The sequence below is a fragment of the Triturus cristatus genome, chromosome 1_2 (genome assembly GCF_964204655.1).
Source record: "Triturus cristatus chromosome 1_2, aTriCri1.1, whole genome shotgun sequence".
Lineage (NCBI taxonomy): Eukaryota > Metazoa > Chordata > Amphibia > Caudata > Salamandridae > Triturus > Triturus cristatus.
Genome location: NC_140580.1, coordinates 1,138,798,679 through 1,138,813,777, shown reverse-complemented (window position 1 = coordinate 1,138,813,777; position 15,099 = coordinate 1,138,798,679). Strand labels below are relative to the sequence as shown.

Below are 15,099 nucleotides of genomic sequence, written 5' to 3'. Positions count from 1 at the left end.
TTATGTCACCATCTAGATCGTCCCTATCTATGTCGGAGAGACAGGGCAGCTCGATATCACGGAGGAGGTCAGACGAGTCCTCGGGCGGCCTATCCGACACTGAGGCATAAACCCTACAGAAATAGTCCGAGAAACACTGTACAATCCTCTCAGGTTCCACAATCGCCTCTCCCCTCTCACCCGTCAACTCTGGCACAACTCTATTGACCCGTTCTTTTTTGTCCAGCCAAGCCAGGAGTTTCCCTGCCTTGTCACCAACATCATACAATCGGCCCTGCTGCTCCCTACTGAGGGTCTTCGCGGCGTTCGTCACCAGGTCCTTATACTCAGCTTGCTTCAAGCAAAGCTCATGCAGTGAGGACTCTGTAACCTCCTCCTCCAGCGCTCCCTCCAGAGCCGCGATCTCCTCCTCAACCTGCAGAACCTCGCCATCTCTCCGCCGCTTGGCAGCTACTACTAGGGAGAGGGCTTCCCCTCGGAGCACGGTCTTAAATGCTTCCCACAGCGACACTGCCGAGTCCACGGATCCCTGATTATCCTTGAAAAAATTATCTACTTTCTTTACCAGCGCGCTGCGCATCTTGGGGTCTCGGAAATACCACGGGTTGATAGGGGCCACCCTTCCTCCTCCCTCCCGACCTAGATCCAGCCGGATCCACACTGGCGAATGGTCAGATATACCACGCGCCATGTGCCTCGCCTCGGAGACCAATGAGGCATGCGCAGCCAAAGTGAGTAGGTAATCAATCCTGAAGAGACTACCATGTGCCCCGGAGTGGAACGTGTATTGGCTCTGTGTGGGGTGCCGGAGCCTCCAGCAGTCTATCAGGCCAAGCGTGTTTAGGAAGTCTGGGAGCCACCTCTGAGCCCCCCCTGTGTCTCTGGGCGGGTATCCATCCAGCAGGCCGGAGCCAACAGCGTTGAAATCACCTCCCACCACAAGCATACCCCCCGGGAGATCCAACAGGGTCCTACCCAGATCTGTGAACGTGGAGGCCTGCAGGGCCGGCGGGACATAAACCGAAACTAAAACCAAAGTTCTTCCTTCCCACCGCCCCGCCACCGCCACAAACCTCCCCCTATCATCAACAATGGTGGAGTCCACCTCAAATGGTAGCGAGGCTCTGACTAGGATGCCCACACCCCTGGACCCAGAGGAGAATCCCGAATGTGCTATGAATTTATAACCCTTCCTATTCAGAGCATAGCGCGTATTACCAATAAGGTGCGTCTCCTGCAGCAAGGCAACATCCGGCATTGACCGTTTCAAGAATTGCAAAACAATCCCACGCTTAATGCGATCCCCCAAACCATTAACATTCCAGCTTATAACACTTAAACCCCTACCCCCCATCCTCAAACGTAAAGAGGCCCACCCCACTCCCGAAGAGCCACCATGGAACAGTCTTGGAAAGAATCATCATGCCTTGCAGAAATAAACCCCCCAACAACAAACCCAAAATCCCAGAAACCCCCCCACCCTGCACCCCTGCGGCAGCTTACAAAGCCCCCCCAACTTGCAGTGTGCCTGTCGCCCTACAAAAACCCCAAAAATCTACAAAAAGTACCCTAAGGGAGGAAAAGAGCACCCCTCGTCCTCCCGCCGCCCTCCGCATTGACTGCACTCTATTCAAGTCTTCAAATATAGCCAAATCGAGTCAGACCGGCTCCGAAAGATCAGCCCTGCCCATCCCGGCCACTGTCCCCATCCTCGGCAATGTCCTCCCCCGTCCGTCGTCGGGGCAAAGCGTCCAGCCATTCATCGGCCATAACAGGAGAGTCAAAGAAAAATGTCCGATCTTCGTGCACCACACGTAGTCTGGCAGGGAAGAGCATGGCATACTTCAGATCCCTCTCCCGAAGCCGCCTCTTCACCCCCAGAAAGCCCTGTCTCTGCCTCTGCACCTGCTGGGTGAAGTCCGGGTAGAAATTCACCGACGCGTTCTGGAAGGGAACCGGGCCCGTCACCCTCGATGCTTGCAGGATAGCGTCCCGATCTCGAAAATGAAAGAGCCGAGCGACGATCGGCCTCGGTGGGGCACCCACCTTGGGCCTCCCACCCGGCACTCTATGGGCCCTTTCAACCGCAAAGAACTTTCCAAGACCCTTAGGCTTCAGATGATTAAGCACCAAGTCCTCGACAAGCAGGTCAACCGAAGCCTCATCCGAGGACTCCGGGACCCCGATGACGCGCACGTTGTTGCGCCTGGCCCGGCTCTCAAAATCCTCCAGCCGGCGGGCGGCGAGATCACTCTCGGTCCTCAGCTTACGAACCTCGATCTGCAGTTCCGTGACATCATCGGTGAGGCCCGTGGTCTTGAGGTCCAGGGTCCTAACCCGTTCATTCGTTTTGCCCAAGTCCGCACGGATCAGGTTAACATCCACCAAGATGGCATCCACCTTATGCGCCAGGGCATCAAACTGTCTCCCAATCGAGGTCTGCATCCCTTCGAGCGCGCCCATGACATCCTGTAGTGAGAGCTCCGGGGCCGAAGGCGAGGCCTCCTTCTGGGTATCCGGCGACTGGCTCGACCCACTCGGTGATCCCTTCTGCAGAGCATAGCGGTCCATACTATTGACTTGGGTATAGGCTCCCCGCCTGGTAGACTTAGCCTTCAGCCGATCCACCTCTGCTTTGCCCGACATGGTTGGTACCAAGCAGGTCGGTTCAGATAAGACGGGTCCCTCTCAATGAAAGGAATCAGGGGTGATCAGTTCTGCAGTGGGCCACCAGAGTAGCCTGCAGAGCGTCCATAGGGTAATAAAGCCACCAAGAGCTCTCCAGGGGCAGGGCTGACAAAGGGAGAGAAAGCGAAAGTGAAAGGACGGGGACCTCCGTCCGACAGTTCACACCTCGCCTGGCCGTTGTTGTTCAACTAGAAGTCGGGCATCCTGCCAACTCTAGCTCCTGGCATCCCTCGGAGATAGGCCGCAATCTTCCGCCAGGCATAAGTCCGGTTCCCGGTGGGCGATCCGACCGCGGGTAGCATCAATCGCCTCCCTGACAGGTCATCCACTCGATGCCATGCATACCGACAGGATTAGAGACAGGATAGTCGACGGAGGGCGCGAGGGTCTCGGGAGCTCAGAGCTCACGCGGCCATCTTGGTCAAGCGCTAGGCTCCTCCGAGTTCCGATTTCTTAACAACTTCATGCTTATTTCACCATAGCATCGCTGACCTGTCCCAGTTTCAGACATTTGTGGGACAGCAATGTGGGTTACTTCACATGCTTTCTGCAAACAATACTTTCTGCACATATATTCTAGGAAAAACACATCTTTTGACCAGGAAGTTCCACGCAATGTATTTGCTGCAAGCCTGAATGGGCGTGTGCAGTTTTACCTCGCTGCAGCCTTTTTTTTGCTGTGAAGCCAGTTTGCTCAGCCAGCTGGTCAACAAGAGAGAACCAAATGTATGGTCAGAAAATATTTCTTTAATGGTAATCCTGGTACTCTTAAGGCCTTGAACTTCCTGCTTCAGACCCTTTGCCCAGCCATCATCTCTGACAGCCAATGCTTAATACATCTTTTAATGGCAAAAAACATTGGAACTGGCTGCATTGGTGAGTGACCCAGTGATTAGGAGTGGATTTGTGCATGTCCATGAGATGCATTAGATGTCCATGATATGTCCTGACTTGGATTGCTCTGAATTCTTTTTTAAGATGACTGCATTGTTTTTAGAGAAGCTTTTACTGGCTTTGGGTCTGGTACAGGTGATTCCGACTCTGTTGAGAAAGGGGAGCTCTGACTAGAAGTATCACATTCACCATGCAGATACAGTTTCCTTCTATTGTACTTCTCTCCGACACATTGAAAATTGGTCATATTCTATTACACTTTTTTCTAAACATTCCCACTTCTTTTTCTCTCTTCTGCAGTAGTGATGATGCCTCCTAAGTGGTTCTTGCTGATTGTGTTCTTCTCTTTAGAAGCCGCTGCGGAGAAGCTGGCCAGAGCCGGGGTGGTGTCAGATGTGCTGCAGATCCTCTCTCGCTTCAAGGAGAACCGAGACCTCTGCCTGTCTTGTTCTGGTGCCCTGTGGAGCTTGGCTGCGAGCGGTGAGTGTGGGTCAATCAGGTAGCCAGCTGTGGGGCTGCAGGGACGTAATATCATTTAAGCTGAGTAATGTATAGACCCAAAGTTAGGCACATAATTTTCCTTATGTAGTGAATTTGATACTCAGGGCAGATAGTACAAAGAATACTTTTACGGTTTCCTGGTACACCTGTACATACCTCACCTAACATTCAGAATCATTCCTTCCTTAAGGCGTTTCTAGATTGAGGCAGAGGATCACGATTGACACTATTTCCATACTCTAAACGTCTGTTATAAATTAAGAGGCCATTTATGAGCCTAGTGGTCCACGGACCACCAGACTTGTGGGGGCGCGGCAGTGGTGGTCACACGATCGTCCTATTATGAATCGAGCAGTCAGACCATGACAGCCCGCTGCCGCCACCACCAGGGAACTTCCATTTCCTGGAGGAAGGAGGCCGCAAAATGCTTGACGGGACTGCGGCGGTCCCGTCAAGCATATTACGAGTTTCCTCTCCAACATGTGCCCCCCTGTGTGCATGCACACCAGTTCCTGCACGTCATGGACTTTTCAGTCTAATTTTTTAGAATTCTGAAATTTGGGGTTTTCAGAAATAGTATATGCCTACTTCATGAGTTTTTAATTGTGGGATTTATATATAGTGGTGGCCACAATGCACTGCCTAAGCAAAACATGTCATCTTTATTTTTAAAATATCTATTACATTTTATATCTTGTTGATACAATCACCAAAAAGAACCCATATGGCATACAGTAACCTCACACTGTTGTAGAGGAAGGAAGTCATAGACAGCTCAGTCACACGTGACAAATGCAAAATATGTCCTCTTAAATATAAGCCAACCCCCACTGGTAGCTGATGGAGATGTCTGAAGATGAGTGACATACTGGAAATGCATGCTTAGTGATGTTAAACATATTGCATCCTATAAAGCAGTCTTTATAGTCACTGATGAGGTTTTTAGAGGTTCAGCTGCCTTAGCAGTGACAGAGTAAACCCTGGACCGGACTAGGGCCTACACAATTGTTTTATAATTAGATAATTCACAAATGCCATTTTAGTTCCTGAAAAAGGTCACAGTTATTCTCCTTTGTGCTCATCTTTCCTATAACTGAGGTGATCTCCAAGATTATTTGTTTGAAGCTACACATCAGTATTCACCATTTAGATGTTTTCTTCACTTGATTTGCATCAAATATGAGTGGCACTGAAATGAAATGTGGGGTTCCAGAAGATGCAAACCATCATGAGCATAGTATGGCCTAATGATGTGCATTATTTTCTGACACCTTCAGAGTCACTGACAATTACAGCTGTTGATGTGGCATCTTTCCAAGAACTACAGTGAAGCCCCAATAAGATAAAATTCTACACTGTGTTTGTGTAAAAAGGCACTACTTTTTCTCAAGAACAGGGCGCACCATAAGATCATGACGGTGCTTCTAAAATGTCTTGATTCACTCCTTGCAAAATTTGGTATGAATTGATGCTTCGTGTTTGTGCTGGAAGATGTACATACAAGTGCACTTTTGACAAACAATACTTAAGCAGGAAGGTGGCATGCTAAAGGACCCTTTTCTTGGGGACATCATGTTTAATATTCTATAGGTTGGATAGGGAATATCCGTTCAGTTTAGTTCAGTTCAAAAGCTTTATTTTGGGCACAAATGTGACCATAAATGCACGCTTCAAAAAACGTAGCAATCCAGCCCTTACAATAATATAAAAATAATTTATAAAGCAACTATGATAAAAGAAGCAACAAACAGATCTCCATAGTACAATTACACAAATTAGAACACAAAACATAGGGCCTCTTTACGATGGTGGTCGGATGAGCACCCGACCGCCATAGTTTTGGGCTCAAGACAGTCTGACAAGGAGTCAGATGTCCCAACAGCCCAATTACATGCAGACGGTCGTAAACATATCTTTTTCCATTGCAGCTTGTGCTGCGGCCCGGAAAGGGTCCGCAGGAGAAGACGTGATAGAAAAAGGAATGTTTTTGAACATTTAGGGGGGCACCACATGGCCACATCGCAGAGGCCTACTGGGGACAGGGGCCCTGCTAGGGGCCCCCAAAGTCCATTTCCGACAGCCTTTCCTTGGTGGTGGGACTGCAATGAAAAAGCTGTCAGAAAGGGACATTGTAGGGATTACGGTCTGACCGACGCCCCTGCGGGCTCCTTGAGCCTTTCAGAGGCAATGGTCTTTCCCTCCGACCACTGCAGTCCGATCGACCGCATCATAATGCGGCAGTTGGGCCGCTATCCTGGCTGTTGTGCGGTCCGCCCGACATTCTAATCAGGCCCATAGACACATAACACACACGCTTTAACATTACATGACAAATTAAAGCTTGTGAAGTGCAAAACATTGTGTCAAAAATGGAGAATAGGTTCAATAAATTGTGTATAGCCTCCATCATAAGATTAAACCGCCCTATTAAAACATTAGTGATTTTCTTTTGCTAATTGCACCTTTAAGGAAGAGCATCGGCTAGGACAGTTAAACGGGGAGTCAAGTTGTTGCAAATACAGAAGGACTAATCTCGAGGATATGATCCCCTGCTTGCGTAAAATCGGGATTAAGAACCTTTTAGTTAGATCAGTAAAACATTTACAGAAGAGAGTAAAATGCAACAGGCTTTGCGGAGAAGACTCGTCACATTGACTTATCAGCACTTTTAAAGGCTCAAATTGGAATAAAGGGATATCGAGGTGCCACCTCACTAAGCCTAGCCTAAACCTAGTGAGCAGTAGCCTATCCCCGGTATGGTTCCAGGGATGGGGAAGTTTGAATCTCCACATAATTCATTATCCTCCCTAAGGACTCTGGCCCTTTCCTTAAATGCAGATTTAACCCAAAGTATATTCGCTCTTCATATGGAAGAAGGGTTGGTGAAAAGTGTTGGCCTCCCTAGTTTTGTGAATTCCGTATTGATATAATCGAACCAAGGGACTTTCATACCTCTCTCACATGCGAGGCAATCAGTGATGATCTCTCTATTCTGCGAAGCGTGTGGACTCGCCCAGTAAAATTAAATTGGAACAAGCCGGTGGGACACCCTGGAGTTTCCTGAGCACCCTGTTTTGTTCGACCTGAAGTGGGCTTATATTTGAGTATCCGCAAATTCCTATACCTAGACAAGAACTGGGATGCACTTCATCTTATAGACTTCCAAAAGAAGGGGAAACATTTTATTTCCCAATGCGCTTAGCCAAGTTAAAGATACAGCCCACCGAACTTAAGAATTTCTGCCTCACTTTGGCTAAGCATGGACCCCAGTTAATCCTGGAATCCATAACTTTGCCCAGATATGAGAAATACTCAGTCTGGGCAACAGGCTGACCATGCAAGCAAATACACCGCATCATGTAATTTCTAGGCTTGCAAACCAAAATAAAAGTCTGCCATTGATTAGTAGCCACCCCCAGTGTCTACTAGTACAGATTCTTGGAATAGCACATTAAAACTATTTGGGGTTCTGGATGATAAAACTGCATCATCTGCATATAAACTGGGACCTTTTTCCTGCCAATAACTGGAGCATCCGATACTGTATTTGAAAATGCAGCACCAAGACAATGAATGTACAGGAGGAACGAAATAGGTGCCAGGATGCAGACCTGTTGCAACCCCCTCTCAAGCTTAAAGATGCCCGTCCATTCGCCAAAAGGGCCAAACCTCACAAAGCTGAAAAATCATAATGGAGGGCTCTCAAGAACTACACCAAATCATCCTCCACCCCGAAGTCAGATAAAATCACCCATAGTTTCAATCTGATCTCACTGTCGAAGGCAAAGAGAGATCCATGATGGCCAGGCAGACTGTGCCCTGCCTAGTCACAATATATTTACTGACCAGCAGATGGAGATTTAGGCATTTCTCTACGTGCCGAGTCCCTCACCGAACCCATACTGCACCTCTGACAGCATTTCCATCGCCTTGATCCAGGTGAGGAGGTGCTCAAGTACAGCTCTCGCTGCCAGCTGGACTGCTGGATCCCGCAGGGAAACTGGCCAGTAACACCAGGGGGACTGTGGGTTACCCTTCGTAAAAATTAATACAGTTACAGCAGAGTACCAGGTCTGTGGGAGGCCCACTTTGCAGACAGCATTAAAAGTGTTACAAAGAAGGGGGCCCAAAAACCCGGAGCTTATTTATATAGGTCCATAGGGACAACATCCGGCCCAGAGCTTTGTTAGCTAGACGTTTGGTAATGGCCTCACAGGTAAATTCCAAGTCTAATGAAGATACCACCTCCTTCTCTTCATAGCAATGAGCGGCTCTCAACCTATAAACCTCCTTGAAGTGATCTACCCAGGCTTCCAGCCTGATAGTGACAACAGAATTGGGCTTAGCACCCGCAGGTCTAATGTAATTTGCCTCCGTCCAAAAAGTCCTAGTATCCTTCATCTTACATGCCGTAATCAATTTTGCAGTTCCTTGTTCCTATTTCGCATTACTGCCTTGTACTCATCCCTGCATCTACGTATTTTGAGTGGACCCCTGGGTATCTCCTTCAAAGCCTTGTGAAGCAATGAAGAAGCCTCTCTGGAAGACTGGTCAAACTACTTGGCGTCCAAGGGTCCGGGTCTGCAAGGCTTCAGTAAAATTTTGTTAATCTCCAGACTCAGCAGGATAAATGGCCTAGCCCTCTTCCTATATGTGGCTAAGGCAGTAAGGTATTGGCACACCAGAGGAAGGTGATTCGAGCAAAACTTGAACAAAAGGGTACTCATTTCCAAGCCAAATGCAGGCCCTGAGTCTTAACTGTATGTGTCTCTGATGCTACACTCTTTGACCCCACTGCCCTACGGGGTAAACAGAGATCTATACTCAGGGGATTATGGTCACTATACACACTAGGGACGATTAATGACTCTGCTATGCTATCCAACAGCTCCCGGGCAGCAGAAATATAATCAATAACAGAGAACATGTGCCTCTCTCAAAGGTGGGTGTAGCACTCTAATTAGGGTCACAGATTTCATTTACATTGCCAAGGTCGAAAGACTTAATCAACTGGGATAAAGTTGCCACTCGCCAGTCCCTTTGGTGGAAGTTGTGCCGTAACACATTGATGACACCTGAGAGATGCCCAGGCTTCCTCTGAGTCCTCTGATATCTTACAGCAGTGTCTACTAATGGTGCAACTGTGGCATCAGCCTGGATCCACTCACATGCTGAAATGCTGCCCAAGCCTTTACAGGTCACAGTACCACTACCCCTTCTGTTTAAAAGGCTTCCTTGAGTCAACATGCTGACGAGCTCACCTGGGATGCACCTGTGGACTGGTACTGTAAACTATGAAGACAGGGGTAACATTTCAGCAATCCCAGATGACTTTTCTCTGCTCTCTACCACTTCTGCTCTCCACTGATGACGGGCTAAACCCAGAAACACATGTCTAGAGATAACAATACCTGCACCAACTTTGGTGAAAAAACTACAGCAACTTTGAAATAAGCGTACTGCATTTACCAGAATGCAATAGGGTGAACTGTGCTGGTATGAGAGGCAGTGTGCTCCCTCCCCCTTACATTTTTTCCTAACATGGGATCTTTTTTGGTATTCATAAATGTAACAAACGTCAAAACAATGGCAAAGTGGTAACCAAAAAAACAGCAGTCGATAGCAGAATGTTAACCAAGAGAATGCTGATAAACAGTGAAGACATTTAACATACAAGATATGATGCTTTAAGGCTTAATAAACTTGATCGTCCACTCTGGAGCATCAAGAGTCGAAGCAGTATTGTGTTGCAAAAGGATGGACTGACTACCAAAGAGGTGCTCGGGAAGTTTCACTGAGAGAAACGTCTCATGAGAGTAGCTGTGGTTGCCTAACTTCTGGAGAAATGGGCATCTTGGTTTCCCACTCACATGTAGTGATGCATGCTACTATCCATTCATCAATCGATTGCTTCTTGGTGGCTTAGCCTGAACAGATATCTTCATATTTTAGAAATAGTTGGTTTATTTTCTAAAATCTTTATTTTTGTCCAGAAAATATCTGAAAGTGCTTTTGATGTATAATAGATGCAGTAATCTCTCCAGCGGAGAAGAGAAATGCAGGAGGAATATCACGGAAATGTGAATTCACTTTTTATGGAAATCTGAAATCAGCTTTGGGAGGAAATATTGTTGTTTTCTTTATCTTGCGACCATGACAAATAATATAAAATTGGTGAGAGCATCAGGCTTATATCTCACTCACCCACATGGCCGATTTGATGACTATAAAAATTCTACCTCCCAGTACAAGTGCTGGAGAGTTGATTTATTAATGGTTCGAATGGGAGGGGCACAATAATTTGTATAAAACTGTATTAAGTTCCTGAAGAGAATGACTTCTCAGAGGGGAAATACTTTAGCCTCTATAAAAATGTATTGTGAAGAAATATTTTTGAGAGGGACTGTACAAATCTGTGGCAAATAGAGTAAAATTGCAGCCACCATTTTACTAGCTGAAGAACAGGCAAGTGCCTTCTCTTTCTCACTGATCATTGGGTTCAGCCCCTTCTCAAAGCGCCAGTTACTGGGCGTCTTCCATTTGAACTCATAGGAAGGACTTGTCACTGGACACGACTCCCTTCAGGTAGCAGACTGATGATATGCTGAGGTGGAGGATCTTGCCTCCCCTTCAGTAGAGGAGATGCATCATGCAGTGATGTTCCCTATGTCTGAACTCTGATGGGAGAAGCAGGTCCGAGTACCAACAATGGCACAGCAGGTCTCAGGTGATTCAGTTTATCCTCATCTTTGAATGCTCAGCTTGATAATCACGTTTGAGTAGTGAGAAATGGCGGACATGCATATAAAAATACTCCTACCATTGTATTAAAATGGCATTCTCTTTCGAGTTCAGTTCTGGAAATTTTGGAATGTGATATTTCTCCTTGTAGAAAATAGATCTGACTGAGATAATCCCCACTGGCTAAATATTTCTGTGTTCACATCATCACGTAAGGCCCAGAAAAACACTTATAGAAGAGTTCTGTTGAGCTCAGCTGCTTTTACATTGTCCACACCTGGCAGGTATGCTGCTTTGATGTTAAACGTCTTTGCAACCTGCTTGTGCTAGATGTTCAGAGATTTGTTCAAGTGGGTTCAGGGCTTCATCTCCTTGTAAGTTCAAGAAATACATTGTGTTTTTGAATGATGGTTTGCGTTCATAAGAGTGATGTGAGGAACAGTTTCATGGGCATATTCCAAAATCCTTCTGAGAAAATCCACACACTTTGAGGATGCTTGACATGTTGACTTAAGGCCCTACGGAAGGACTGTGCATTTATATTGTTTTTCTTTGATCCTAAACCTCAGGAACATTCTGTTCTTCTTATCATAGGAGTGTCAAAGTGTTCTTCTTGAAGATGTTTCAGACACATCCATTCCCCTAATGAATTTGGGAAAGTATTTGTTATAACACAACTTCCTATTTTGTTCTTTCGTTCTTGTTTGCATTGGTCTGAGTACAAAACTGCACAAAACGGCATAGTGGGACTTCATGCAAGACTGACCACTGCTGAGTGTAATGATGACGAGCATGGCTGGATTGAAGGACATCACATAACTCGTGCAGCTATAATAAAACTCCTTCCCTCACCCTGATCATTCCTGCTGAGCCAAAGTGATCCTTCCACAAATCCCTCTCCCCTGTCCACAACTTTCTAATGAGCCTGACACAAATGTTCTATCTATGGGCCTGATACACAAAGATGAACTTACACATTGGTGTACGTTTATGCTTTTACTGCCTCCTCTCTTCTTGAATATGCAAGAAGATGAAGAGCCGGCTCTTCAATTAACCAACCTACCATAGGCAGGGCTAGGAACACTCACCTGCTCAGGGCCAGAAAACCCTCACTGTGGGACAACTTTGGCCACAAGGTTCTATGTCGGTTGAAGTCCAGCCAAAATCCAGTTGCTACTGGTCTTCAGTTACAGTGAAGTAGTGGTTCTCTTTAACTAAGGCTAGTGTCCGTCTTTAGTGACCAAACTGCACTCTGATTACTCACCTCGGTCCAGCAGACTGTGCAACTATTGAGCATCAAGACTCGTCTCCCAGGCTGTGCTTCAGCAGTCAGTGGCAGCCAATTGATTGTGGCTACCAACTCGACAAGGTAGGCTTCTTCAGCTTTTGTGGCCTGTAGCTGTAACAAGAAGTCTGCCAACTGACTCTTGGTGTCACTTCTTCCTGAAGCTCAGGGATGACTTTTCCTCAAGCATAGCACACTCCCTATGGTAGCCCAAGGGTCAGCAGGTGCAGTCCACTCTTTGGTGCAGCCTCTCTTTATGTGTGGGTGGATGAGGGCTTGAACCATGGGGCACAAATGTAACTGCCTTTCATCATATTCTCAATCCTATCCAACTGGCTAAGAATTGCCTCCGCCGGCAGGCCGGCAATTCCCAAAGGCAGAGAGCAAGGACTTAGTGTGGCAGAATTGCCAGGAAGGGCATTTTTTCCATTTGATGGTAGGAAATGCTCTCTCCTGCATTGCAGGCCGAGTTGAAACCTGCGGTGCACGCTTTTTCTTCACATGGACTTTGAAGTACAGGTTACAGTGCAAGTGCCTTGTGATTGCTGCAGGTCGAGAGATGGGGCAAAGCATTCCAAGTTCTTGCTGTCAGCCGGTGCCACGACTAAATGTTGAAGTGTGCCTCTGTTGATAAGGAGAAGCTTGTTTTTTTTATATTAATGACATACGTCCAGGTTTATATGCTCAAATTAGTAGACACAAACCTATGGGTTGACAGATCTAACATTAAAGCAGTGATATACCGACTAAAAATATCAAGCATTATTCTTAAGTAGTGAGCAGTCCAGAGCACCCAGTTGGACACACTCTAGAGCTAGTGCCCGCGCTCAGTATTGAAACAACTCACAAGGTTGGATTGGTGACTTACCTCCTCCGTTTATCAAAGATGCTATTCCACTAAGCCCCTGCATCAAGCTGGATTTAAAAAAAAACATTTGTATTGATTTACAGTACCAGGGGTCAAGAGAAAGTTGTGTATCTTGTATATTATCATACTGATATGCAGTTTTTAAAGTTTAACAAAACTTTCCCCTTCCTGTCCCTCCCCCCCCCCTCAGGTGAAAGGTCTAGTATTCGAGAAATAATGTAAGCATTTTTATACATGGATAGTATAACAATTTCCCAATTCATGACTGAATAGTTGTGCAGAATGTCTCCCAGTCCAGCCAAAGTCCATCTCGCACCTTTCTTCTTCAGATATACAGTAGTGAAAACTGTATAATATTTTGCTTAGTCAGGTGTACCTTGCAGAGCAGGCATGTCTCCCTGGGCATATCATCTGTCTCCACGCTCTCAGGTCCTTTTCAAGCTTTTCATCTTGTCTGACCTGTTTCATTCTAACTTTGTCGGCAGTGGCTCATTCCACCATGTCCCATAACCATTCCCCAAGAATTGGTGAGCATGAGTTCAACCATCTAATAGCTATATGGCATTTTGCCAGTACCAGTCCCAGGTTCAAAAACCTATGGCTAAGTTTTATACTAATTGGGGCCGGCAGGAGGCCCAATAACATTTCCCTTGGGTTACCATCAAATTCCCACCCTGTTGTTCGTTGAAGTGTATCTAGTATCTCCTCCCTATTTTTTTTTTTTTTTGAAAAAACCTTTATTATTTGCAGTTGCTTCATCTTACAATGTACAGTCACCGTCCAGGCGGCGAGTCAGTTAAACAAAGCGCACGTTTCCTGATGGTGGGACACAGCCATTCAGCCGGCAACCCGGGGGTCCGGCGGCGTTGTGTAGGTGAACATGTGTACAGGAATGAGATGCGTACATTGTCAAAACAACAGATACATGGGGTTTTTTCCTTTTTCCGGTGTAGTTTTGTGGTGTTCCTGATGTGTGTTGTCAGCAACAGAGGATGGCGCTGTGGTCCAGCCCACTCCGCGGCTATGTCAGTGGCTACCTAGGCCCTGATCTGGATTCTTACAGGACATCACTATGACCCCAAAATGTAAAGGCCTCCGGGCAGCCTAGCGCCAGCGTCGTGCTCATAGTGTAGGCTGAAGCGCGACAAGGATGCTGTGGTATAGCTCACTGCGACATATATGACAACGTGTAGGCCCGGCGAGTCTAGTGTGCAGCTTCGTAGCCCATGGTTATGAGTGTGCTACGCGGTGCGCATCCGTCCCTCCAGCGCCGCGCCTCCCCAGCCGCCAAGTGTCGGCGCACACCCGGCATGGCACATAGTGCGCCCAGGGCAAGGGTTCGCCGCACTCTCCGGGCGTATCCGCCCCAGGTAGGGAGTGCGTGTCTACATCACATTGTCATCTGTAAGCGGGGGCGCGCTAGGGAGGGCAGCTCCCCGGGGGTGCCGCGTGACGCATCCATCGTTTGTTATCTGCGGTGAAATGAGGATTCGATCTGGGAACTTAACCTATATATAAACTACTCCCCATGTATGTGTGGCAATAGGGGGATGTCAAGGTTAGGGTCGTAAACTCAGGTGGGGTCAAGGGGAAGGGGAGAGGAGGGAGGAGGAGATCATACTGCGATAGAGCAGGGGGGTCATCATCCGCCAAGCGGAGCACAGTGGGACCGCGCAGTGCGCACGGGGAGCCGCAGGTCGGGGGGGGGGGGGGGAAAGAGGGCCGTCGAGAGGGCAATAGGCCTAGGGCTGCCGCCATCCCACTAGTAGGGGAGTGATAAGCCCCAGAGATTCAAGTTATCCCTCGGTCCTGGCAGGCCCTCTGAAACGCTGCGAGGAGGTTATCCCAAAGCTGGGCGATGGGGAACTTCCGGAGCCCTGCAGTCTCCTCACGAAGAAGCACCGCGCTCTCCGCCTGCGCCCAATTGGTAAAGGAGGCCCTCCAATGTCGGATGTGTGGGGGGGCGGTTGCCTTCCAATGCTTGGTGAGCAAGCGTTTGGCCGTTATAAGACCCATGTCCCAAAAGCGTGTCTGTACTTTGTTGTCTTTCGTGCGCCTATAGAGCCCTAGTATGCTTGCTTCCCATGTGCGCGGGAGTTGTCCGTCAGCGCCGTGCGCGAGC

At 47.6% G+C, this 15,099-nt stretch overlaps 1 protein-coding gene across 2 annotated transcripts in view; it reads left to right on the top strand.

Moving 5' to 3' along the window:
* STKLD1 (serine/threonine kinase like domain containing 1) overlaps positions 1-15,099 on the top strand; it is a 366,689-nt gene that overhangs the window by 179,584 nt on the left and 172,006 nt on the right. For both annotated transcript variants that reach the window (XM_085613866.1, XM_085613865.1), the window contains exon 14: positions 3,934-4,062. In XM_085613866.1, coding sequence (XP_085469992.1) covers positions 3,934-4,062 — 129 coding nt within the window. The remainder of the gene's footprint in view (positions 1-3,933; positions 4,063-15,099) is intronic.